This window comes from Felis catus, chromosome B4 (assembly GCF_018350175.1).
Source record: "Felis catus isolate Fca126 chromosome B4, F.catus_Fca126_mat1.0, whole genome shotgun sequence".
In the NCBI taxonomy this organism is placed as follows: domain Eukaryota; kingdom Metazoa; phylum Chordata; class Mammalia; order Carnivora; family Felidae; genus Felis; species Felis catus.
Genome location: NC_058374.1, coordinates 77,820,765 through 77,847,487, shown reverse-complemented (window position 1 = coordinate 77,847,487; position 26,723 = coordinate 77,820,765). Strand labels below are relative to the sequence as shown.

Here is a 26,723-nt window from a genome sequence, read left to right as displayed (position 1 = left end):
CAAGGCTTTCCTGCCTAGGAAAGGGGTGTGCCAGAGAGGACTTCTAGGGACTTATAGTCTTAAGGGGGGGGGGGAGGGGAAGCACCCAAAGTAACTGGTACCACAGAGGCACTACTGACGTGCAGATATTTACTAGATTGTGCGATGGACACTTCATCTGCATATGGTCCTACAGGAGGTTCCAGGAAGAAAGGGCCAGTATGCTGGGCATTAACGAAGAATTTTGCTTATTTAGGCAAGATAGTCCCGACGAGGAACCAAATCGTTTACCCTGATTTACAAAACGGTAAAGTTGTCCAGGGGAAAGGCTAGGATTGAGAAGACTGCCGTCCTGGCAGCAGCACAAGAAGGGGCTAGAAGCCAATACCTTGGGCAGAGATGAGTATCTCTTATTCCCTGCCCTGAGGCCCCTGAGGTCTGTTGACCAAAGAATGGCTGCTCCAGTTTCTGAAGTTTAGCATTTAATCCTTAGAGAACACTCACCACCAATGAGGCTCCATTCGTCATCTGTCTGTACGCATCTCCATATAAAATCAATTGCAAGAACATCACCCAGTCCCTGCCTTCCAGTAATGTGAAGGACAGTATTGACAGACTAGGTGAGATACCTAGAGAACACTGGAAACATGACACATCCGGGATATATAGGCTATACCGAAGAACAGAATACACCAGATGCTTACGGTATTGCTGTTTTATGCTCAATTAGGTGCTGAGCATATGCATATTGGATCTCCTTCTTCTGCATGTTTATGCTTTTAAAATGAATGGTAGGTATGTGCCAACACGGATAAAATCACGTACGTGCAAACCTTTTGAGGTTACAGACCGCTAGTGGGGGAGGGGCAGAGAGGGGGACACAGAATCCAAGGCAGGCTCCAGGCTCTGAGCTGTCAGCACAGAGCTGGACATGGGGCTTGAACTCACGAGCCATAAGATCCTGACCTGAGCCGAAGTCAGATTCTTAACCGACTGAGCCACCCAGGCACCGGCTAACTTATATACATCTTGCCTCCATGTGACTTTCTTTGTCTTTTCTTGGCTGGATTGGTAGTTTCCCCACACATGGGCTTTCTTTTGCCTCACTGATACCTACTGTGCCTTTAAAGATATATTTAAATAAAATGAATTTCATCAACTTACTCTTTTCCCTCTGTTTTTTACCAACCAAATAATATCTTTAGGAATGAAAGCAACTATCCTTATTTGTGTCTTTGCTTTTTTTCTCACACTATGCCTCTATTCTCTGAGACTTTCTCCGTCAGTCTTTGTTCCCCAAATGAACATGCACAAGATCGGTCCATCAGTGTATATAAATACTGATTTCCAAAACCAGAGAACTCCTCACTGGAATAAGGAAGCAAGGAAGTCTGTATCACTGGAATGGAAGGCAGAATAAACCACTTGAGTTCTAAGTAGGAAGTCAATATAAAAATGGCTACCATTTATTGAGCACTTACTATGTGCCAGGTAATGTTCTAATGCTTTAGGTGTATTAACATTCCATCCTCCACCACCCCCAGTAACTCCAGGAAATAGGTACTGCCCTAGACGGAGAAATGAAACCAAGGTCGCTTGTCCAAGATCACACAGCAGGGCGGATGGCAGAGCCTGTGTTTATACTATTACATCCTTAGTCATTGAGTTCATTAATATGAGAACATTTCCTGCCACAGAGAAGTGAGTCAAGATGGCTTAAGGGTGGCACTGATTAACAGGTTGAGATTCTTACCAGGTGCTAGAAGTGTGGCCGTGAAATGGCTTCATTCCAGGGATGAGAGAACAGATTTTAGAGATGTTAAGTAATTCGCCCAAAAGTCATACAGCTAACAAGCGGCGGCGCTGGGACCGTTTGAATCGAAAGTCCGTGACGCTCTTACCCTCTATACTATACAGCCTCGGAAGAATGTCAGAGGAGGAAGATCCGGATGGGGCCCCGCTTCCCTCCCTCCCCCTCCGAGCCTCCCGGCTTCCCGGCCGCGGGAAGCTCCAAGCTTTCTGGACGCGGACCTGTTTACGTAAATGATACGCAAACGCAAGCAAACGTGATTTTCCGCATTTGCTGGGAGTTCAAATTCCGTCGATCGGGGGAAAGCGGACAGATCTCAGTTATCCCAGTTCCGATCCCACGCCGTCTGGAGCCTCGGGACGAGGGAGGAAGCGGCTCCGGATGGAGAGGAAAGTGACAATCGGACGAGGAAAAGCAGCCTTTCCTCCCGGGGGAGCAGCGGTGGCCGGGCGGGCAGAGGGAACCTGCAGAGGGCGGTTTCTCTCCTCTTTTCCTGTCCCACCCAGTCGGCCGGCCCCCCCACCCCCACTCCCGGCCGGCCTCCGCAGCTAGCTCCGCGCCCCGGTCCGCGGCTTCCTCCCGCTCGGTGTCCCTCGGCGGCCCTCGGCGAATCTCCGCCGTTCCCGCCCCCCGGAGAGTTCAAAAGGACGCGCGGAGCGGCGCCGGGCCCTTTCCGCGGCAGCCCGTCCGACTGGGAAGGTGAGCACGCGGAGGAGGGCACCTGGGGAGGGCGGGAGGCCCGGCCGAACCCGGGGGCCGCGAGCACACGGCAGTCGCCTCGGCCGCGGGAGCGACGCCAGCCCAGAGCGGCCGGAGCCTCCCGTCGCGGCCGCTCGGAAACGCCCGCCCCGGACGGCCGGTCCCACGCGCCGCGGGCTGCCCCGGGAGCCGTGTGCCGGTAACGCTGGAGGGGCGGGGCCGAGGCCGAGTCGCCGGGGCCACGCCGCGCCAGCCCCGACGTCCGCGCGGGGCCAAGAGGGGCTCGGCGTTAGTGGCCGGCGGGCGGGGTGCGGCAGGGGGTGCGCGGACGGCGCAGCGTGACGGGGAAGGGACGACTGAGGGGAGCGGGCCAGGGCCCGACGGCGGCTGGTCGGGGACGGGCCCGAAGGCGACTGAGGCCCCTCACCTCCACGTTCTGGTGCCTGGCTCCCCGCCCCCAGGCCCCGGCCCTGCCCCCACGCGGGCCCGGGAGCCGGTGCGTCCTGCCCTCCCGGCCCTCTCCTGACCCCTAGTGGACGGCTGGGCGCAGCCGCCAGGCTCGCGAAGCGCAGAGCACCCGTGCCTGTGGCCGGTCGAAACTGGGTGCGCTGCTAATTTGCATACCTTCGCCTAACTTTCTCAGGCCGGGAGAGATCCCTTAGGTAAATGTGGTTGGTGGCCGAGTGAAAGGATCTCGGGGTGGCACGTTCAAAGGCAGCGTCCGCCAAGTACCAGAGATCTCGGCTCTGCTCTTGGTACCTCCAGCCCGAAGATGTGCTCAGGGAAACCCAAAGAGAAGAGCTTAGGACTAGCCCCATGAGGGAAGGGACCCACGAAAACCTGGCCCCAAAGGCTCTCCAGCGCCAGGTAGGGGCCCATCCACCTCATGCCGTCTTTGTCCCTCTTCCCACAGATCTGCTCTCTCTCCACTTGCTGCGATGACTAGCCTGCTAACCACGCCTTCTCCAGGAGGTAGGTGAAGGCCTTTCCTAATACTAATGGTAGAGACATTCGTCTACCCCCAGCCCAGGCCTGGAATTCCCTGAGGCCTCAGCCCAGATCTCCGTGCTCACCTCGAAAGGGCCTCGAAGGCCCCGAGGGCAACCAGAGTGGTTACTTTGGTGCGGTTTGAATCTGAAATCGCGGGGACCTGGGCTGGTCCCCGACACTGCCACTTAAAACTTTGTGACGTTGAGTGAGTGATCTACCCTCAAAGCTCCAGTTTTCTCATCTGTAAAATGGGGGAAATAGTGCCTATCTTGCGAGGTTATTATGAGATACCACATATAAAACACCTAGCAACAGTGTCTCATAGCTAGTAAGCATTCAGTAACATTGGTAACAAACAAGTGCTTGTTAGAGACCCACATTTTCCTGGAAAGGAATTCTGTCTGTTTTTGTTTTGTTTTTTTAAATGTTTATTTATTTTTGAGAGAGAGAGCGCGGGGGAGGAGCAGAGAGAGGGAGACAAGCAGGCTCTGCGCTGTCAGCCCAGAGTCCAGAGCCCAATGTGGGGCTTAAACTCCCAGATCGTGAGATCATGACCTGAGCCGAAGTCGGACACTTAACCAGCTGAGCCACCCAGGTGCCCCTGCCTGCTTTTTAATTCCACTCCTCTGATGCTACGCTCCAGGATCAAAACCCATTGTTTCTTGCAGGCAGGGATCCACCTCTCCTCACTCTGAGAACAGATTCCCGCCTTTTGTTCCGTAACCAAGCTGAGCCAGACAAACCATCAGATAGTCACTGATTGTGTTTTCGTTGTGTACTCATTTAGGGTCGGGGGGGGGGGGGGGGACAAAACCTTGGTTGGTCTATACACCTTTGTTTTCATATACACAGCCTCATTCGTCATTAGGACCGACATTATCTACTATACTGATGACATTATCTACTATACTGATGTGGCATGTGACAACCCCAGGGAAGTCTAAGACAGTGTCCTCTGTAACTGATGATGCGCACTATTCACAATGTTCGTTGTCCAGTGAGAGATGAGGAAAGGGAGAAGTGGCTAGAAGTCCAGATTGGTCAGCAAGGGCTTCGTGAGTGGGGAATGGGATGGAGTACTTACGCTTAAAGAATCGATGAGGTTTGTACACAGCAAGAAGGGCGCAGTGGGTGTTCCGGATCAGGTTCGTGCCTTGTGCAAAACCACCAAGACTGCATCTGTCCTGGACGGTGTTCTGGAGGAGAGGGCAGAGGACCGTGAGAATAAACCTCCCCGAGGGAAAAGAGGTGATGCTTGGGCAGCTAACTGAGGAATTAGGACCTGGGTAAATTCTTTTCTTTCCTTTTTTCAATTTGTGGTAAAATACAGATACTATAAATGTTACGATTTTAACCACGTTTTGGTAGCCCAGTGGTATTAAATACTGATTAACATTCACACTGTTGTGCAATCATCGTGACGGCCCATCTCCAGAACTTTGTCATCTTCCCACACTGAAACTGTGTATTGATTAAGCAATAACCCCCACTGCCCCGCCCTCCAGCGCCTAATGACCAGCAATATACTTTCTATCTGTAGAAATTTGATGAGGTACCTCATGTAAGTGGAATCATACAATATTTGTCCTTTTCTGTCTGGCTCTCTTAACATGTCTAGGGTTCATCCATGCTGCACCATGTGTCAGAATTTCCTTTTAAGGCTGAATAATAGCACACATACATCATTATATATATGATACATCATTTTGTGTATCCATTCACCCATCAATACATTGCTTTCACCTTTTGGCTACTGTGAATAAGGCTGCTGTGAATATGAATGACTTCTCGAGTACCTGCTTTCGGTTCTTTTGGGTACATTCCCAGTAGTGAACTTGCTGGATCATGTGGTGATTCTGTTTAATTTTTTGAGGAGCGGCCATACTGTTTACCATCGACGCACAAAGGTTCCAATTTCTCTGCATCCTTAACAGCACTCTTCTTTCCTTCTTTTTTTTTTTTTTTTTTTTTTGCATATCTCCTTTGCAGATATGTCGATTCAAGTCCTTGGCCGTTTTTTAATTGGCTGGTTTTGTGGTTGTCGTTGAGTTTTATATATGTATTCTTGACCCAACGAGCGACATGAATGAAGTGGTATTCTGGGATGTATCGTACAGCCCCCCATTCATGGGGTTCAAGCAAACAAAAGTTCCTTGACAGGGACAGGGAAATCACAGACAGGGGGAGGGCTTGTACTTTGAAGGATGGGATAATTGAGAGTCTTGCTTGTGGCTTCCCCGCCTCCCCACCTATGCCGCCTCACATCCCTTTTCCCTAATCTATAAAGATGTCCTAAAGGAGATCCTTTGGGAGTGCTGAAAGTGAGGACACGTTATGGCTTTCAGAGGCCCTTGGTACTTTTGCCTTTGTGAGCCCATTCCTCCATTAAAAAATATATTTACATTTACATAAAATTGTAGTTTTTAAGCTTGCGTAGTGGCTGTATCACAGCCAACGCTATGATGTTGAAGGTGTGACTATTGCTAATTGAAAAATTGTTTTACAACCGTGTTGGTATAAAGAAGAACGTAATATTGATATAATGAAACCATTATTTTATATTTATAATTAATAATTGATTGATATAACAATATGACAGTGTCCTTGACCTAACATTCCATTTTTTTCTTCTGATTTTAAAAGAAATTAAAATTGCTACAATTAAAATCCTCAGAAAACACTTTGATGGGCCCCTAAAGTACTGTAGACCCTAGGCATTGTGCCTGCTATGCCCAGCACACAGGCCGCCCTATTGAAAGCAGGGTGGAGTGGAAACTGGCATTGTGGGCTGTGTCTCCCCCTGCCCCTCGCCAGGTTAAGCCCATCTCTTTTGCCACCTAATTACACAGCCACATCCTAGGTTGTCTTCACTCTGAATCAGACCCCCCACCTTTTTCATCTTGCTTATTCCTACTCACAGCCCTGTGAACAGGTTTTATTCTCATTTTGGAGAAGCAAAAACTGACGTTCGGGGCAATGAAGAAATGTACAGAGATTAAATTCTCCCAAGGTCATGTGCCTAATAAAGGCCGAGGCAGGATTTTGTGCCAGGTCTGGTTTACTCCAAAGCCTGTGTTTTTTCTGCCATCCTACATCGCTCTCAGAGTCTCACTCCACCCCGTTGGCCCAGGCACATGAAAGAGAAGGAAGGAGAAAGGGAACAGACTTCCAGGGCGGGTTCCCATAGAAAGAGAACTGGGGGAGCCGCCCTTTGTTGGGCAAGCTTAGAGCAAATAAGTAGGTTGGCAGACTGAAGTGGCAAAGGATCTGATGCCTCAGTGATAAGAGATTTAGCCTGGAAACAGGGGTCACAAGGAAACCGACAGGTATCTGGGTTAACAAGAACCAGAAAAGGGTAAGTAGGCAAAATAGATCTTGAAGTTCATTTGCTGTTGGTTAGGATTTGGGTGGAGCCTCAAATCTTACTGTGGTCCCGTACCCTAAGCCTCCCGCAGGCACGAAAAATGGTGTTACAGTCCTTCCGTGTCTGAGAAGGGAAGGAAGAGAGTAGCATCATTATTCCTTTATTTGGACAGGGAGACAGGAGAGAAGCAGGGTAGGAACAGGAGATGATGGTGGGAAAGCTATAAGCCATTTACCCCCTTTTTTTGCCAGGCTTCCTGAACTTAAGTTTACTTGGCTGTTGTTTCCTTTTTCTTTTGTTTTTTTTTTTTTTTTAATGTTTATTCATTTTTTTTTAATTTTTTTTAAGTTTATTTTTGAGACAGAGAGAGACAGAGTATGAACAGGGGAGGGTCAGAGAGAGGGAGACACAGAATCTGAAACAGGCTCCAGGCTCCAAGCTGTCAGCACAGAGCCCGACACGGGGCTCGAACTCATGGACCGCAAGATCATGACCTGAGCCGAAGTCAGCCGCCCAAACGACTGAGCCACCCAGGCGCCCCAATGTTTATTCATTTTTGAGACAGAGAGAGACAGAGTGCAAGCAGGGGTGGGGCAGAGAGAGAGGGAGACACAGAATCCGAAGCGGGCTCCAGGCTCCGAGCTGTCAGCACAGAGCCCGATGCGGGGCTCGAACCCACAAACCTTGAGATCATGACCTGAGCCAAAGTCAGACGCTTAACCGCCTGAGCCACCCAGGTGCCCCTGTTGTTTATTTTTTCATTAAAAAGCTATTACATGCAAGACGCCTGGGTGGCTCAGGCGGTTAAGTGTCCACCTCTTGGTTTCAACTCCGGTCGTGATCTCACGGTTCGTGGGATGGAGCCCCGCGTCCCGGCAACAGCACAGAGTTGGCTTGGGATTCTCTCTCTCCCTCTCCCTCTCTGCCCCTCCCCTGCTGGTGCTCGCTCTGTCTGTCTCTCTCTCCAAATAAATAAATAAACAATTTTAAAAATTATTTTTTTAAAAAAAGCTGTGACATGCCACTTAAGGAGTAGCCTTCTAGACCTTTTCTGTGTATACGCAGACATATGTATATGTGTGTGTGTGTGTGTACGTTTATAGTTTCATTTTAATTTACTTTTTTTCAAACATGTAATCATATTACACATTACTGCCCTAGCAATTTGCTTCTTTCATCTAACCGTATATCCTGTGTCAGTAATAGCAGATCTAACCACATTCCTTTTAACAACTGTATAGTGTTTCCAGAATGAATGGCCTGTAATTTATTTAATCATCCCCCTGCTGATAGACATTCAGATACGTGTCAACTCTTGCGAACAGTGCTACAGTGAACACCCTTTCCGTTCTGCAGTAAAACTCCGGGAACCAAACCCAGTGGACATGTAAACAAAATGGTTAGCTGGGAGCAGAGTGGAGATGTTTCCAGAACCTGGAGAGCTGGTACTGTGCGGTGGAAAGAACCTTGAAATAAGGAGATAGATTTGAAGCCCAACTCAGCCAACTGCCGAGTAACTCTGGGCTGCTTGATGCAGTTTGCTGAGCTCGTACATAATGATAACACCAACCCTGCTTACATCACCACCGTGGGGTGGAGAGAAAATAATGTATGTTTTATAAATTGCAAATATAGACTACAGTTTTGTTTTTTTAATTTTATGTAGGCTCCATGCCCCACATGGGGCTTAAACTCACAACCCTGAGGTTAAGGGGCACCTGGGTGGCTCAGTCGGTTAAGCTTCTGACTCTTGGACTTGGGCTCAGGTCATGATCGCGAGGTTTGTGAGTCTGAGCCCCACATCGTCTTTGGGCTCTGCAGTGATAGGCTGGAGCCTGCTTGGAATTCTCTCTCCCTCTCTCTCTGCTCCTCCCCCGCTTGCTCCCTATCTCTCTCAAAACCCTGAGATTAAGAGTTACAGGCTCTACCAACTGAGCCAGCCAGGCACCCCCATAGGTTACAGTTGTGACACTTGAAGCCTGAAGACCCTAGCTCATTAGCACCTAGGATACCCCGTGACCTTTAGTGGAGTGGAGTTCAAAATTTGATTTAAAAAAAAAAAAAAAGTAAACATTTTATTTTGGAGGAATTTAGATTTGTAGAAAAGTTGCAAAAATAATACAGAGAGTTCCCATGTACTCTTCAGCCGGTTTTCCTAATGTCAGTATCTTACACGACCATGGCACGTTGCGAAAACCAACACATCAACATCGGTATAATCCTGATAACTAAACTAGAGACTTCACTGAGATTTCACCAGTTCAGAAATTTGATTTCGAAGAAAATTCTAAAGGAACACTTTCACTTTATAAAAATTCCAAAATTGGGGCGCCTGGGTGGGTGGCTCAGTCAGTTAAGTGTCCCAACTTCGGCTCAGGTCATGATCTCAAGGTTTGTGAGTTCGAGCCCCGCGTCGGGCTCTGTGCTGACAGCTCAGAGCCTGGAGCCTGCTTCGGATTCTGTGTCTCCCTCTCTCCCTGCCCCTCCCCTGCTTGTGCTCTGTCTCTTTCAAAAATAAATAAACATTAAAAAAAATTTTTTTTTTTTTAATTCCAAAATTAAGGCTGAGAAAGTTCCTGCGGGTCAGCTAGTTCACCCACCCATTCTGTGCTAAAATTCTCTCTCCAGTACCCCATGAAGCATGTGACCCGTTTTGCTCTTCCTGCCCGGAGGGGAGACCTCTCTCTCCCATTAGTTTCCGCCAGTGGTCCTCTTGCACAGGCCATCCATCAGCATATTTGAAGATAGCATTCAAATTCTGGGCTCTCCCTAAGTGTTCTGTCTGGACTTTGTCTTACAGGCTTTCCTTATCTGATACAGTTTCCAAGCCTTTCATTATTTTGGCTGCTCACCACATAATTGTCACACCCTGATGCAGCTCTGCAGTCTAAGAGTGGCACAAAGTAGGTCCACATTGTTACCTCCATTATTAGAGACCATATTTATATTAACGGGGGCCTAAGATGACAGCAAGTTAAAAAAAATTTTTTTTTATTTATTTTTTTTATTTTTGAGAGAGAGAGAAAAAAAATACATGAACAGAGAAGGGGAAGAGAGACAGAGGGGGACAGAGGATCCAAAGTAGGCTCTTGCTGACAGCAGAGAGAGAGAGCCCAGTGCGGGGCTCGAACTCATGAACTGTGAGATCATGACCTGGGCTGAAGCCGGATGCTTAACCAACTGAGCCACCCAGGCGCCTCTAACTTTTTTTAAGATTGTAGAAGAACAGGTGACCTTTGAACAACATGGGGATTACGGACACCAACCTCCACACAGTCAAAAATCCATGTATAACTTTTGACTCCCCCCCCCAAAACTTAATTACTAATAGCCTACTGTTGACCAAAAGCCTTACCAATAACAGTCCATTGTATATACATATAACATATGTATATATGTGTATGTGTATATATATATATATATATACACACACAGACACACACACACAGAACATATATTCTGTATGTTATGCATACTATACACTGTATTCTTACAGTAAAGTAAGCTAGACAAAAGAAAATGTTATTAGGAAAATCATGAGGAAGAGAAAATACATTTACAGTACTATATTGTATTTTTTGGGGGGGGAGTCCTCCTGAGAAGTAGATCCACGCAGTTGAAACCTGTGTTGTTCAAGGGTCAACTGTAGTTATCACCGTAAGAGATTGAGAAGATAAAGGAAAGCATGTAGAAGAAATTACAAATCATCGAAAATTCCCCCACCTAGCTATCACTCTTGTTGCCATTTTGGGGTATATCCTTCTAGTGCCAGTTGCTTTCCACTGATCTCACTGTAAGTCTTTATATATGCTCCTGCTAAGCCATGGCGCCCCCCTTCTTTCTTCGTGAGTAGTTGGTTTGCTGAGCCTAAGACCGAGGACTCTTGTCGAATTCTCATCTTGTTCAATTTGGCCCATTTCTGCAGTCAGTTGAAATCTCTCTGTTCATCAGTTTACTGGTTGCCCTTCTTGCTTGGAGACTTGCGCAAATTTGTGGAACCTTCCCTGGGCCTGCAGGAGTCTGCCTTTACCCAAAGGGCACTGAGCCCTTCCACACTGAGCTCGTGTAGAAGGCACCAGTAACGCGGATCACCAAAAAAAGATCCTAAAGATCTTGCAAAGGATTTACCGTGCAGTGTCTTACAAGGCAAGCAAAAAAGGCAGAGTTACTATCAGAAGGGAAAAATGATATTGAACTTTCTTATACCTATCTTACGACATAAGATCTTTATTTTGAATTACAGAGGGACCTTAAATTTAGAACCGGCGTGGTTTGACATAATAGTATCAATTCAGAAAGAACCGAGGTCAGATCCCAGCGGAAGGCCCTGTGGTTACACGTGCATCACTTCGTTCCTCGATGGCCAATCACTTCTCCACTTAGGCCTTAGAGCCAGCCTGTACTGCTTCGCAGGACGTTAGAAACAGTCTTACCCATGCTCTGTGATAAGAGGCTATTTACTCCTACCGCACCTTTCAACTCTCCTTAAACTCCAGTCCCCATCGTCACTCTCAGTTGATGACCTTGCGTTCTATTTTCTTGAGCAAATTAAACGTCTCAGAAAGAACTGCCAGAGGCTCCCACCGCCCCCGCGCACCTGCCGCCTGCCCCCGTGCCCCTGTGCGTGTCAGTGACGCCAGATCTCTGCTCCTCCTGCAGCCAGCCAGTCTCTCTGTGCACTGGGTCCCGTCCCCGTCAAGGACGTGGTTGGAGCCACTCTCCTCCCTCACGTATCACCAGCTGTTCCCTCTCTGAGTTATTCCTATCCATAAATAAACATGCTGTCATTTCTCCCATCCTTAAAAAAATAAACAAAAACCCTGAACTCCCATCCCCCTCCCACTACAGCCCCATTGCTCTGCTCATATTTACAGGAAAAAGTTTATCTATATTCTGCTCCCAGTTCCTCCTCTTCCTTTTTTTTTTTTTTTTTTGTTCCTTGAATCCACTGTAAACCAGGGCCTTTGACGCCAGATTTCACCACAGCTTGTGTTGTCCGGGTCATGACAACATGTGAGCCCTGCGTGGTCAAACCCAGTAATGCTAGTACCTGATCTGTTTGGCTGTTACTCCTCAGTCTCCTTTGCTCTTTCCTTTGTGGGCTCAGCCCTTGGGCCTGCATATTGGTACTTGTTCCCTTGGTGATCTCACACACTCTCATGGGCTTCAGTATGCTGACTTTTTAAACCTCCAGTCCAGACCTCTTCCCAAAATTCCAGTCTTAACATCTGCACTTGGATGTCTAATAAGCAGTCGTGTCCAGAATTGAATTCTGATCTTCCCTTCCACATCTGTTCCTCCTGCAGGCTTCCCATCTCGGGTGACACCATGCCCTCCCTCCCTGCAGTTACTCAGTCCCAAAACCTTGCCGTCACCCTTGCCAGAATCCCACCACTTTCTCACTGGGCTGCCGCTAGACCCAGTCAGTGCTTTCAAGCCAGTAGAAAAAGCCACCCCTTTTGGGTGGATGCAGCTGTGGCCTTGGGGAGGGTACAACAACCTGCTTCCACCCCTGTCCTATCTTCCCACAGCCCCTTGTCCACACAGCAGTCAAAGGGATCCTTTAAAATCAGTTTCTGTTTGGGGGCACCTGCAGGGTCGGGATTCAGTTGGTTAAGGGTCCGGCTCTTGATCTCAGCTCAAGCTTTGATCTCAGGGTTGTGGGTTCAAGCCCCACATTGGGGCTCTAAAAAAAAAAATCAGCTTCTGTTTCAGTTACCCATTGCTGCATCACAAACCTCAACAACCAGTGGCTTACAACAAGAACAATTTTATTATTTCTTACAATTCTGTGGGACTGCTGGCATACTTCTGCTGGTTTCGTCTGTGCCCATTCCCGCAGCTTCAGTTGGCTGGAAGGTCTGCCAGGCTGGAAGGTCCAAAACAGGCTCCCTCACACATCTAGCAGCTGCTGCTAGCTGTCAGCTGACCGTGGGGTGCCTCACTTTCCCCACGTGGAGCCTCTCATCCTCCTGTGGGCTACACCGGGCTTCTTCACAACATGGTGGTCTCATCGTTTCAAAAGTGTGGTCTTTGGGGACGCCTGGCTGGCTCGGTTGGTTAAGCGACAGACTTTGGCTCAGGTCATGTAATCGTGTTCATGAGCTCAGTTCATGTCATGAATTCGAGCCCCCGGGAGTCAGGCTCTCTGTTGTCAGTGCAGAACCCGCTTCAGATCCACTGTCTCCCCCCTCTCTCTCTGCCCCTCCCCTTGAGCGCTCTCTCTCAAAAACGAATAAACATTAAAAAAGAAGGAGGAGAAGGAAAAGGAAAGAAGAAGAAGGAGAAGTGTGGTCTTAGGAATTTCAGCCCCACCCCACCCCCCTGCCGTCCCCAGACCCACCAAATCAGAATCCGCATCTTCACAAGATCCTCGGGAGATTCTTATGCACCACAGAGGCTGAAAAGCACTGCTTTGAGACATAAATCCAGTCCCTGCTCAAAAACCTCTAAAAGGTTCTCATTTCAGTCACTGAAAAAGCCAAAATATACAGCCCCTTTAATTCCATCTCCTCTTGCTGGCATCCTCCCCTCCACCATGACCTCCATGCCATGCCTTAACGCATGCCAAGCGTTCTACAGCCCCAGTGCTTTCCAATATTGTGGATACCCTCACCTCACACTTGCTGTTCCCTCTGCCCAGATCTCTGCCTGGCTGCCTTCCTCGCCTTCCATAGGTCTTTACTCCAGTCACTTCATCAGGAAGACTCTCCGTCTACCCCTATCCACATGGCAAGCCCCAACCCCCTTCCTGCTCTTTTTTTCCACATAGCACCAATCATCATCCAATACAGTATATCTTTAACTTACTTAGTTTATTGTCCATCTTTCCCTTCTCAGAATGTAAACTGTATAAAGAAAAGGAGTTTTTTTTTTAACTATCGTAAAATTATACATAACATTTACAATATTGTGTATATTAAGTATATTCACATTGCTGTGCAACCATCACCACCATCCATCTCCAGAAATTTCTCGTCTTCCCAGACTGACGCTCTTGTACCCACTAAACAACAACTCCCCATCCCTCCTCTGCCCAGCTCCTGACAACCACCATTCTACTTCCCGTCCCTATGAACTTGACTGTTCTAGGTACCTCCTATAAGTGGAATCCATTTTGCAACACGTGTCAGAATTTCCTGTGTCCCATTATTCAGCCCTAAGACGAAGGAAATTCCGACACGTGCAACAAAATGGATGAGCCTTTGTTCCTGCGAGGTGTGCTTCCTCCTTTTAGAAGTAGATTCCCAAGAGCCTTCACTTCCAAAAGAGACCATTTGCATCAGAAGTAAAAATCTGATGTTGGGTCTGCCTTCTTCATTAATCCATTGTCTTCATGGAGAGGTAAATTTCTTTGTACCTCCTTCATTCGTACTTCCTGCCTCACCAGGCAGAAATGGAATGCGTAAATGGAAACCGACCAAGAACGGCATCCAAGGAAGGCACTTCTGTTGAATCTTCTGTCTGCGAAGGTCTATTGCTGAAATGTACCCTTTAGTTGTAGCCAGCTTGCCTCTGATCACATCCAACATTAAAGTCAGGGAGGTTGCATATGAAGCAACGTGGCTCCCACATCACGCTGACTTCACTCCCCGCTTACTAGTTCCCCTTAAGGATGCACTCTTTTTGGCACCACAGTGTGTCGTTGATTGTGGCCAGCTGGTTCTTCCTCCGCCTTTATCCGTATCTTTTAAACCCTTGAACTTTCTGGAAAGTTTCTTGTGCTGCCTCATGGTTACCTTTCATGATCTCCTCCTCTCCTTCACTATTGGAAAAAAGAGGAAAGTGTTAGTGTAAATACCTTGCTCGGGCTTTGGAGCGGTAGTCCTGGATTCAGAGCTTGGCTCCATGCACTGTTCCTTCATGTGTGACGTGACTCATGTCACTTAACTCCCCCAGGGCCTCCGGGTCCACATTAGCAAATAAAAACACCTACTTGGAAGTGATTGATGTTGTAAGGATTAATAAGCATGTATATAAAGCACCCAGCACAAAGCAGGGACTTAGGAAATAGCAGCTGTCATAATCGGGATCATTTGCAGAATTTCCCAAATAGGAATCATCTTCCGCCCCAGACTCTTTCCAGGGAGTCATATGTATCTGTCCACTGAACCCTCATTGAGATTGAGCTCCATGGTCCGATCCCTGGTTGACCTCATCACTGTCACCTTTCCCAGCATCTATGACTCTGCCTCAGGTACCCAGTAGGTGCAAAGTAAATTGCTGTTGGTGGATTGAACGGAATCCTCTTAATTTTTATACTTAAGATTCTGTACATAAACTGTTCTTCTCAGGGCTTTTTGTATGTCTTATGTTTTCTCATGTTTAGGAAAGGCAAAACTGGGATGCTTGGGTGGCTCAGTCAGTTAAGGGTCCAACTCGATCTCAGCTCAGGCCTTGATCTCAGGGTCATGGGTTCAAGCCCCACATTGGGCTCCACGCTGGGCGTGAAACCTACTTAAAAGAAAGAAAGAGAGAGAGAAGAAAAAGTAAGGAAGGAAGGAAGGAAGGAAGGAGAAAGAAGAAGAAAGGAAGAAAGAAAAAGAAAGAAAGAAAGAAAGAAAGAAAGAAAGAAAGAAAAAGTAAAAACTAAGAGCATCTGTACAGAGTTCTAGAAGGTGGAGTGCAAAGGAGTGCAGCCAGCCCTGGGAGGTTTGGGGGGCGGGGAAAGTGTACGTGTTAAGAGGCAACAGTCAGAGTCTGACCAGGAGGTTAAGTTCAGGGCATCTATCAGAAATGACATCCCATCGCTTTTGCTGTTTTCTGTTTGTTAGAAGTCGCTCGGTCCAGCCCACGCACAGGGAGAGGGGCTTACACAAAGGTGTAAATACCAGGTGGCAAGGATCGTCTGGAGCCATCTCGCCAGCTGCCCACCATGCTCCCATTTTGGAAATCAAGAAACTGAAGCTCAGAGAGATTTAGTAACTTCCTTAAGGGTTGCCTAGTAATTTGTCGGTGCAGGGTTCCAACCGAGAGCAGCTTTTAATCACTGAGCACATAAACAAAGTCACCTTAAATAATATATTAAGTAGTAAGCACTCTGTGACGCTTCCGAGCTCTTTCAGGCTTCACCCTCACCCTGCAAAGTTGGTTAATGTCACCCCCCATCAGCAACACTAGAGCACTTGAGTGAATGGGAGGGATGTAACCATTTGCCCAAGGCCATGGAGTGGCTGAGCTATCCATTCCTAAAGAAAGAGTGGAGAAGAGTGGAGAAGGGTTTGGCCTGGCGTGGGGAGGGCGGGTGCTGTAGGCGGCTCACCTCTGCTTTGTTGCAAGACCAGGTTCCTCAGGCCTCTTCTTGGCCTGTGTAAAAAAAAGACCCCTCACCACCATTGGCCCCTTTCAACACTGCTCCCAGGCTCCCAGGCCCACCGCTGGTGACTTCATTTCACTTGCCCTGAATGGAAAGCTGCAGGTGTCAGGCATTAGACAGGAGTCACGCTCTTGGCCTGTGGTCCAGCCGCACCGGCTCTTGTCTCAGAGCTCTGACCCGGGCTCTTTTCTCTGCCTAGAATGTGCCCCACCTCTCGTCCCTCTTCCCCTGTAAACACCTACCCCTGCTTCGGCCCCCACCTCAAATCTTACTTCCTGTGGAGGCTGCGCCTGCTGGAAGACTAGATCAAGCCCAAGTCACATGCTTTCCTGAGTGCCCGGCGATTTCCTTTGTTTCATGTATCGCGGTCATTAACTGTGAACCGTGGCATGGTGGAGGGTAGGCTCCGGGAAGGGACACCATTTTGCTCACCATTACATCTCCAGTGTGCCTGGCACAGTGCCTGGCAAAGGGTAGGCAGTTAATGAGTGCTGCTATTATTTATTGAATGAATATTGAATAATGCCCCCTGTTTTCCCCGGGATACCTCTGTCCTGCAGTTAACTGAACCTGGTGCCTCTTCAAATCCCTACATGAAATTGCTAACTGGGGCGAGAACTAAACGGGCTCCGTCTCCCTGACTGCCCGCATAAACACTTAAAAGGGACTTCTGGAGACCTGTAGTTCTGAGTGTCCCCACCCTAGGTAATGACCTTAGTGGCGGGACTTTCAGGCTCTAAAGGACGGATAGAACAATAGCAGGAGGAGGTAGGAGATGTATTTTAGGGTAGGAGAGGCCTTGTTTTGGAACCTTTTAAATTACAGGGCCTACTCTGGAAGTGTAGGAAAGGGTTTTAATAAGAGAGGAGCATTCGTTTCATTATTTTAAAATAATGTTTACAAAGAGTTTGTAAGACCATGTATTAACACTCATTTATTTTTGAGAGAGACAGACAGACAGAGCACAAGTGTGGGAGGGGCAGAGAGTGAGGGAGACACAGAATCCGAAGCAGGCTCCAGGCTCCGAGCTGTCAGCACAGAGCCCGATGCGGGGCTCGAACTCACGGACTGCGAGATCGTGACCTGAGCCAAAGTTGAACCCTTAACTAAGCCACCCACGTGCCCTACAATAGCTTACCTTTATTGAGTTACTTACTACCTGTCACAACAAGCCTATAAAGTAGATACTTTTATCTCCATTTTGCAGGTGAGGAAGCTGACACATGCGGGGGGGGGGGGGGGGGTAGGTAATTTTCTGAAGGTAACAGCCAGTAAAGGACAGAGCTCAGATTCGAACCGCATCATTTAGGCTCTAGAGCCCATACTCTTAACCACTATATTAGGCAGAGAGAAACCCATCAACTTGTTCATGGTCTTTGGATGGTAGTTTATTTTCTCTTCTATTCTCCAGGTTTTTCTATACGGATTTACTACAGGAGTTGAATAACTTCTTTATTAGGGAAGAGGTGGGGTGGTAAAATTTGAAGGACGGATGTATGTTTTAGGACAGAAGAATTCACCCCATTTCCCTTTTCACTTTTCTAAATTTTCCAGAAGAGCCGATGACCACCCCAATCCTGCAGGCCACTGAAGCCCTGTCCCCCAAAGCCGAGGCCAGCACAGCACTCATAGCAGGTAACAAACGCCCTGAGCCAAATCCGAGAGACCTCTTGAATTCCACGGCTATCTCACTCCACAGATGGGGAACCCAGTGGCTGAACTAGGATTTTCCCTATGCAGGAAAGCACCACAGATTGGAGACCAAATCCAGTAATGGGCTCGTTTGGGCACATAGGTTATCTTACACACGCACACACGCAAGGCTGTAAAAGACTCTTAGAGGCTTTGTGCCAGAGACACTGCCGGTAAATGTGGGAAGCGGCCACAAACAGATGTAAGCGCGTACGGGCGCTACACTCCACTATGCGGGGAGAGATGAGGATGTGTGTGGTTTGTCAAGTGGGTGAGGAAGAGGATGGGAGGGATCAGAGAAATCCCTGCAGGAGGCTGTGGGTTTTAAAATGCCTTCCTCTTGGGATAAGGTATTTCCTGTTTCCCTCCTTCCTGTTTCTATCCTAATCATCAGGAACCGGTTGAGAGGGAGTTGTTTTGTCAGAAATCAAAAGCCTTGTGTCCTTAGCTTAAGTACCAAGGTACTCCGGGGGTCATGCACCATGGAAGTTGGACTTGGGGAATATGGATTTGCAAGTGGCCACCGGTTAATTAGAACCCTGGTTCTTAGAAATAGTGAGGGTGCTTATAAATAGTGAGGGAATCGCCGAATTCAGGGGGCCCCATGAATTGCTGAGACATCCTCAGTCCTGAAACATGTCTGCATTTTCCCTCTCCTTTCCAAGTTGTTATCACCGTGGTCTTCCTCACCCTGCTCTCGGTCGTGATCTTGATCTTCTTTTACCTGTACAAGAACAAAGGCAGCTACGTCACCTACGAACCTGCAGAAGGCGAGCCCAGCGCCATCCTCCAAATGGAGAGTGACTCAGCCAAGGGCAGGGAGAAGGAGGAATATTTCATCTAATGACTCCCGGGCCCCAAGGAGCTTATCCAGGCTCCGGTGTTAACACACTATTTAATTTATTAGGCGCAAGTTTTATCTGAAACCAGTGAGAAGCACTGATCGATATAGGCAAACCTGAGCTCTTTCTAGGACACAGGCCCAAATGAATGCCAGCGTCACTGACACCAGGGACACAGAGGAAACTGCTCATGCTGTCGTTAGCCAGGCCTTTCTAATATGGCGGGTTTCTGTGGCTGCCCAAGAAGGTGGTGCTGTACCAGACAACATGAGTATGTGCCCAATCATCTTCAGTGTTTTCAAGGTCGAAGGGAAGGACAGTTAAGAGTCGCTGGCTGCTCCCCTATCCCTTACCTGGTCAACTAGTTGACAGCCTGAGCAGAGATAGTGTCTAGTCATACTAGTTCTTGCCAGGTGCTGGATACCACAGTAAAAGGCCAGACCAGGAGGGACAGACTATGGAGACCTCACCTCCTGATGAATGTGCTCCATCTCCTGAGCCTTCTTCCTTTCCATATTCCCCAACAACCTTACACTGATGCTACTATTTTTTTCACAATTAAAAATGTTTATTGATAATAGAAATCCGATTCTCGTGTGCAAGAAATAACTACCTTTATATTTTGACTTATCCAGACTTAAATTTTTTTAATGTTTATTTATTTTTGAGAGAGAGAGAGAGAGAGAGAGAGAGAGAGTGGGGATGGGCAGAGAGAAAGGGAGACAGGGGATCTGAAGTGGGCTCCGTGCTGACAGCAGAGAGCCCCATGCAGGGCTTACTTAATTAAACCCATGAACTGCGAGATTGTGACCTGAGCCGAAGTCTGACGCTTAACCCAGCCACCCAGGTACCCCCAGGCTTTTTTTTTTTTTTTTTCTTATTTAACTCTTTTGCATATGTTCTCTCCCAAGCAGTAAGAACCCCAGGGAAGTTTCAGAAGTTCCAGAACCATCTCACGAGATTGAAACAAAAACGGTGGTGGGAAGCTTGTCCCAGGGGAGTGTCATTAGAAACATCCCTGGGGTGATGAGTTGGTTTACCTTCCATCCTGGAAAGGGCCAGAATTTCCCAGACCCATTCTATGTATACAGGGAGGGCACCAGGAACTACCTCCCTACCACTTTACCCACCAATGTCCTTTGAATCAAGCCCAGAGAAGCTTCTTGGATCTTAGTCCCCAAAATTAGAGGTGTTTAAAAGATACAGTGTTTCAGTAGGAATCCTGGCTCTCCAGGTACTGTTTAGTTGGAATTAAGCTAAATCTCCTTTGAAGTCTATAAATTGTATTGCTTCCATCATCCAAACTCTGTTGCTCCCACGGTTAAGACCCAGGAGTTGAGGAATCAGTCTTGATAATCTGCTTTCAGTATTTCTCCACACAGAACTTTGGTGAAATCGAAAGGTCACCCCGAACTTAACAAAAACTGTTATACTGAAACATTTTTCTCAGGGGCGCCTGGGTGGCTCAGGCATTAAGCATCTGCCTTTGGCTCGGGTCATGATCTCATAGTTCATGAGTTCGAGTTCTACATCAGGTGAGCTCAAGCCCGTTTTGAAAGCGAGCAAGAAGGGGAGGCACAGAGAGAGGGGGAGTGAGGAGAGAGAATCCCAAGCGGGCTTCTCGCTGTCAGCGAGGCTCCTGACTCGGGGCTCAGTCTCCAGAACCATGAGATCATGACCTGAGCCAAAACCAAGGGTGGGATGCTTAACTGACTAAGCCACCCAGGCGCCCCCTTAAGTTTATGTTCTGAATACCTCTGGCATAACAGGCTTCTAAAAATCTGAAAGAGCTTAGGAAATAAAGAAAAGGAAAACATCTAGAACGGGACTCATGAAAATGGTCAAATCTTGGCCTTACACTCCTGCATTTATTTCAAAGGCTTCGTTAAAAAACAAAATAAAACCCAACAGAATGACAACAGTACCTATTTGAATTTTAGGTGGGATATAAGATATATAGAGAAGAAACCTAAAAAACAAGCTGAGTAAAGAATCCTTGAAGTGAGGTGTAATGCAACTTCATCACTTTATTCAAATCTTCAAAATAGTCTTTATTCTACATTTTTAGTATAAAAAATCCACAAGTTAAGTGCACCACAGTGTAGAGAGAGACATACAACGCTGAACTTCCATAACAGTCAATGGTACAGTCAAACATCACATGTACAGAACACAAAATTTAGATGAACTGAAATTATAAGATAAAATAAAATAAAATCCAATTTCAGAAAACAAAAATCAAAATATTAAGGATCCCTGAAATATTCTTAACCCTAATGAGATTTCACTGGACTCAAGTCATTTTGTAGTGAGGGATTCCTAATATGACCCCATTAACCCAGCTTAGGAGTTCTCGGGAGCCGTGAGTGCCTACATCAGATACTCTGACGATAAATGGTGACCAATTTTTGGATGGGAAATCGTCCCCTAATTTGGCTCTAACGTCATCAGGCTTTTGAAATGCATCCCCCTCCCTGCCCCGACATTTTAAACAAACTTGTTTACAGTACAGTTTGCATTGATACCCTTTGTTCAAATACAGCTCTCAGGTTTTCTGGCACCGAAGCAAATTTGGGTTTAGTTCACGGATGAAGAGACAGCCTACGAGGAAGGTCCGAGAGGCACCCTCCACTTTTGCCTGAGGAGACGCAAAAAACAGAAGTGATGGGGTCCGTGCTTGGGGCACAGAAGGGGTTTCAGAGGATCCTTGTGAAAGACTAGTTAAAAGATGGCAAGTGGGGAGAAGTGCAAGGAGAGAAGGAAGTTAGTCTGACTGGCTTTCTGTCCTGCACCATTGATTCAATGGAGATTGGCGGGAAGGAACTGGAAAACTAGGGTTGAGGGTGGGACGTGGGGCAAAGGATGGAAAGGGAAAGGCAGACAACTAATGCGTTTCATTTATAACAAGTAATAGAAATCAAAGACTTAAAGGAGATTAAAGACCAATCAGAATAATTTGGCAACTTTAATTCTTAGGAAGATCAAAGTTCCCTCCAAACCTAATTTGATGTTTTATTACTAAGAGCAAAGACCAGTATGGTACAGTATTACTCCAGAGGAATTCAAGGAAGATCCTTAGGGCTGCTTCACCCACATTCATTTTATGAATGGATGCCTCCCCTACCTCAAAATGCTTTAAGGAGGTACTGCTACCATTACATGGTTCCTTATTAAGTTTGAAAAGTGCCTGAAAGTTTGGGCACCAGAAAGACACCCCAACAACATGTGTCTAAACTGCAACTTCAGGTTAATATGACTAAAGCAGTTACATTGTGAGAAGTGCTGAAGGTATGTGATGTCTTTCTCGGCACAGAGGTGGCCTTGGTTCTTCACCAGATGGTGTAGCCACCATCTGAGCCACCCATGAAGAAGTTTCCCTTCCGCTGAGTTACGAGGACATTGGCTCCCTGCATGACTGCAAGCTGAGCAGCATTGGGAGGGCATCCAGGGGGTGGAGGCTGAAAGGAAAACACAAAGGTTGACTGGGCATAGGGCAGCTGAGACGAGGGAAGTGGGCACAGGTGAAAACGGGATCCGTTAAGAAGACGGCAGTGTGCTGACCAATCACATCTTAGAGCTAGTTCTGCCACCAATTTGGATTGTAAAGCAGGTCTGGATTTTCTGTGAACCCAAAGATGCAAACAGGAAAGAGCCTACCACTCATCCAAAGGCATTCCCACGTCATTTCTAGTATATGGTTTTGAGTGGGTGGCCCTAGCAAGAGCCATTTGGGCTCTAATTCTTATGCAAGGGGGAGCGAAGCAGGAAACATAACTAAAATCTCTAGTATCTTTCCAAATGCTACTTAATAGGGATTATGGCAAATTCGAAGTAAATGCTTATGGAATGAATAAGGAGTATTACTAGCCCGGTACCAGAATGGAGCAGAAAGAGCAGCAGACAGCACTCCTAAGACAGGAAAACAAAGGAACCTGGTTAACGGAGACCCCAGGGAATGTGCCCGATGCTACTGACTTGCCACAGTTCTCCTGCCCCCTCACACCTGACTCCTGGATATCAGTGCTCACACCAATACCACAGCTACTGCCCAGGCGTGGCGAAAGGATGAATACGTAATCTTTTCAGAAAGTTAAAAGGCACAAGAGCTGAGTTTTTCTGATAAGGTCATACTCACAGGAATGTTGCCAGCAGCAGCCCCAGCTCCAAATCTGGCACCTGCATCGTACCCTCCTTCCACCAGCACTGCTGAACCAGGTGGATAGATGGGACCAACTGGATAATAAGCCATAGGGATTGTGGAACCTAAAGGTCCAACAGCCACAGATTGGGCCATGGGAAGATACAGGGAGGCTCCAGGAAACGCAGCCGACATGGTGGGGACTGTGGCAGCCCCTGGGTGCACAAAGCTCGGACGATAGAGCTACAAGAGGCAGAAGAGAAGGCCACATGTTACTTCATGACATTCCAATTTTAGAGCTCTTAATTCTCCTTAGGTAGATTACACTCTAAGTTACACAGGCTGCCTTTCCATTGCCACTCAATATTCTCCTGGATCGCTTCCTGCCATAGCTAATGTTAGACTCAAGGAACACATACTCATCTTCTTAACCTCAGCCTGTGCCAAAAGATATAATCAGATAATGCATTCTCAACCCCAAAAGAAACTGCTGAAGTGTACAGGGTTTCAGATTATTCATGGCAGCACTCTCTCCTGTTTGTGGAGAGTAAATAAATACGTGAAGTCAGGCTTAGCTCAGGGCTGAAAATGTGATCCGAAGAGTATTCAGTTCAAGTCGAGTAAACTGGGAGCACCTCTGAGTAGGCAGGCGGGGCATCAGTGTAGGGTGGAGCCTGAGGAAGATGCAAGGTCTGAGGGTACACTGGATTCCCAGGAGGCTGCACAGGGTAGGTTGGCTGTGTCGGATATTGACCTGGAAGACAAGGGGTGGGGAAAAATGCATGTTGCCTATCACACAGAACCACCAAAATGGGGCAGGGCATATTGGGTAGCCAACCTAGCAGCAACAAGCAGGAGATGTGGGAACAGACTGCTCTGGAGGGCCTGATTTCTGGAACCAGGAAAATAAGCATTCTCTTTGCACCCTCTTCCCGGCCTATACCCGAAGATGCTGGATGCTCAATCGACAGGAAGGCGCTCTTCCCGTTAGCATACTGGTGTAAGGGAAAGTCTAGCTGGGCCCAAGTTTCTTTCACAATGCAGGGCAGGTCTGGGCACCCGTGCCTGCCAGTGTACCAACGGTCTATCCTGCCTCTGCTCTAGGTGGTCTTCATAGGCCTGGTTGTAACTGGCCAAGACCTCGTTGAGTCACAGTGGCTACGATTATTTACCCCATCGATTTCCTACTCAAGGTCGACTTCCAAATAAAGTGAGTGGTGGAAGTGAACCTTCAGACCCGATAGCAGGTAAATGTCCTGAGGAACAACAAAGGATCGTATTCTGATAAACACTAGTGCAATCACAGGAGCCGGGAGAAGTCCAGGCCTCCATCGGAGGGAAAGGTGAAAGAGACCTTTCTGGCCCCCTGGCCCGCCCACCAGCGCCGGCACCTCACTAGTTAAGCCCGGGCGCCAGCCTCTGGTTCCGGAGCGCGGCGCCCCGCCTCCGCTGGCTCTCCATTGGCCTGCCCAAATCCCTGCTCTAGCTCCCCATTTGCTCCTGCACATGCCTATCATGACAAGCCTTTCCCCCCACCCCCCACCCCTCCACCCGAGCCCGCAGCTCCAAACTGCGCCACAGAGTTTAAGGGGGAAAGGGCCGGGAAGGAGCGAGCAGCCGTAGTTCGGGGATGACGAAGGCTTCTGGCGCAGCCCCCGGAACTGCAGCCGGCCCAGGAGCGAGGCTCATCTCGCCCCAAGCTTGGCGTTTGGCGACCCTGGGGTCCGGGCCCGCTCGCTCCAGGCTAGCGCTGTTCCCCGCGACGGCCCCAGCCGCCCCCTGTCCTTGCCTTTGCTGTTCATGGTGGCTGCTGGTCCGGTTCGGCTCGGCGTCGCGGACGGTTATTTTTTTCGTCCTCTTCCTGTTCGTAGTCACTTCCGTGTCACGTGACGACTCGTCCGCCTAGCGTCACCCGACGCCTGAGTGCCGCTGCTACCGGAAACTCCGCCCCTTTGCCCGGCCTCCAGTAGCTAGAGGGAGGGCTCGCGTGGTCCCGCCCGTCGCGCGCGTTGGCTCCGCCCCTTGTGTCTTGTCTTCCAACCCCCACCCGCGTCCCAAGACGCGAAGAAAACCAAATACAGGTATTGTCTCAAAACAGGATTTTTTTTTTTTTTTTTCTCTTTTGGGCGCTCGGAGGCAGGACCATGAAACTGTTCCCCGGAACTTTTTTCCACCTACGCGCAGCAACTCAAGGTCACCTCACCTTAACAGCCTTTCCATAAAGGGCATAGATTGCTACTTACTTCTCTACCGGCCTGAAATGTGCTCCCCAAACCTTGGCCTATCGCGCAGTTTCCCTCTTAGGAAACCCAGCTTAAGCTTCAGCTGGGTCAAGATGTATTTTGCCAGTCCAGCTGTCATCTAGCCTTTTCTGTGGTAGACTCTCAGTCCAGTCTTCGCTGCCTTGTCTGTTCCACCGACAGGCTGTCCGTATTTACTTCTGTGTCCTTTCTTTGTTACTAAAAGGCAGGGCATGCAGGCTCTGCCGTGCGTCCCCCACGGCAGCTAGCACTAAAACTGGCACGCTCGCGGTCCCCAAGGAGTGCTTGTGGCCCTGCCGTTAACTTCGGCACTTATTACAGGTGACCTGTATGGTGCTTTGTCTTTATTTTCTCTATATCGGTGTTTGGCCTCTAACCTCATTTTCCTGGTGAGCAAAGATGTCATCCTTCAGGACAGCAATTAAGGTTTTCCTTCCATCTTTCATTTTAAAATATGCCAACAATGTGCAAGTACAGAGATGGAACTGAGCAAGACATTTTTAATGTTCAGATTAAGACGAGTATCGAAAAGCCTATATTTACCTTTTCCTGTATGTCTGCCTCTAATCTTGAAGGCAGCGTGGTGTTAGACATTCACTCCTTCAGCCTCTTTGTGAAACGCTTAACAAATGCCAGGCACTGTTCTAAAACAAAACAAGGCCCTTGCACTCTTGAAGCTCACCTTCCTATGCAGGGGCTTGCAAAATTTTTGGCCACAAATCCACAATAACATGCTTTAAATCATGACTCAGCACACACACATGTTTACAACAAAATTTTTTGACCTCGTACTTATCCTTGTATGTACAACTGCACTGTAGTGTTTTATATTCTATTTATTTTTTTCAAATCTGGTCGCAATTTCCCATCCCGTTAACAAGTCAGGACCCACAGTTTGAAAAACACCTTTTTTAGGAGACTTCTATCTCCAGAGCCTTGCACCTTTTTTTAGGCTGAAGTTTGCGATCAGTAATTGGGAAGTCAGGGAGTGAATAAATCCTTGAAGGTCAGATCACACCTTCGCTGTGCCCTAACTTTTCCAAATCAGATCCTAACTTGATTCCACCCCAGAGCCTGAAACTGGAGAAGTCACTAATCTATCCCAACCCCTACTCACGCTCAAGGTGTCAGAAAATACAGAACTGAACCTAGGAAAGGGAACTTCCCTTATTTCTCTCTGTGGGCTCTCAGAGACCCTAAAAGTGTGTTGACTGTAGCAGTCTGTCAATGAGAGTATAAGAGGTGGTCCCTAAATCAAGACACTAGTTCTGTTCTCACTCTGTCACCTGCTGACTTTAGTCCTCTTGTACTCAGCTCCCACTTATTCTCCACGACTTACTTATTTTTAATGTTTTTAAAGTTTATTTATTTTGGGGCGCCTGGGTGGCGCAGTCGGTTAAGCGTCCGACTTCAGCCAGGTCACGATCTCACGGTCCGTGAGTTCGAGCCCTGCGTCGGGCTCTGGGCTGATGGCTCAGAGCCTGGAGCCTGTTTCCGATTCTGTGTCTCCCTCTCTCTCTGCCCCTCCCCCGTTCATGCTCTGTCTCTCTCTATCCCAAAAAGAAATAAACGTTAAAAAAAATTAAAAAAAAAAAAAAGTTTATTTATTTTGAGGAAGAGATAGCATGAGTG

The 26,723-nt window shown here is 47.9% G+C and overlaps 2 protein-coding genes and 1 long non-coding RNA gene across 4 annotated transcripts; 2 read left to right on the top strand and 1 right to left on the bottom strand.

The window, feature by feature from the left end:
• Positions 1-1,461: 1,461 nt before the first annotated feature.
• Positions 1,462-19,281, top strand: SMAGP (small cell adhesion glycoprotein). Its single transcript, XM_045062667.1, has 5 exons — positions 1,462-1,470; positions 2,296-2,687; positions 3,402-3,460; positions 17,713-17,793; positions 18,516-19,281. Exons 1-5 carry the CDS (start codon positions 1,462-1,464, stop codon positions 18,692-18,694), a joined length of 720 nt encoding a protein of 239 aa, XP_044918602.1. The 3' UTR covers positions 18,695-19,281.
• A 1,413-nt stretch (positions 19,282-20,694) lies between these two features.
• DAZAP2 (DAZ associated protein 2) lies at positions 20,695-24,773 on the bottom strand. Of its 2 annotated transcripts, none has more exons than XM_003988703.6 (4): positions 24,620-24,773; positions 23,466-23,584; positions 22,828-23,073; positions 20,695-22,150 (listed from the first exon to the last, which is right to left on the bottom strand). In XM_003988703.6, the coding sequence occupies exons 1-4, from the start codon at positions 24,630-24,632 to the stop codon at positions 22,022-22,024; spliced, it is 507 nt and encodes a 168-aa protein (XP_003988752.1). In that variant the 5' UTR covers positions 24,633-24,773; the 3' UTR covers positions 20,695-22,021. The 2 variants fall into 2 exon arrangements, with proteins under 2 accessions (XP_003988752.1, XP_011282244.1); XM_011283942.3 differs by having other exon boundaries at positions 22,905-23,073.
• Positions 23,583-26,396, top strand: LOC109501576. The gene is made up of 2 exons (XR_002159739.2): positions 23,583-24,077; positions 24,702-26,396. It is a non-coding gene; the product is annotated as an uncharacterized LOC109501576 (long non-coding RNA).
• Positions 26,397-26,723: the final 327 nt, after the last annotated feature.

What these genes read in the sequence shown, in the direction of transcription:
- SMAGP (XM_045062667.1), top strand. An exon ending in GCCCCGGGAGCCGTGTGCCG is followed by an intron (nt 2,688 to 3,401) that starts GTAACGCTGGAG and finishes CTCTTCCCACAG; the next exon opens with ATCTGCTCTCTCTCCACTTG. An exon ending in CAGCACAGCACTCATAGCAG is followed by an intron (nt 17,794 to 18,515) that starts GTAACAAACGCC and finishes CTCCTTTCCAAG; the next exon opens with TTGTTATCACCGTGGTCTTC.
- DAZAP2 (XM_011283942.3), bottom strand. An exon ending in CCCCGCCTGCCTACTCAGAG is followed by an intron (nt 23,074 to 23,465) that starts GTGCTCCCAGTT and finishes TGCCTCTTGTAG; the next exon opens with CTCTATCGTCCGAGCTTTGT. An exon ending in TGGTCCCATCTATCCACCTG is followed by an intron (nt 22,151 to 22,904) that starts GTTCAGCAGTGC and finishes TTTTCCTTTCAG; the next exon opens with CCTCCACCCCCTGGATGCCC.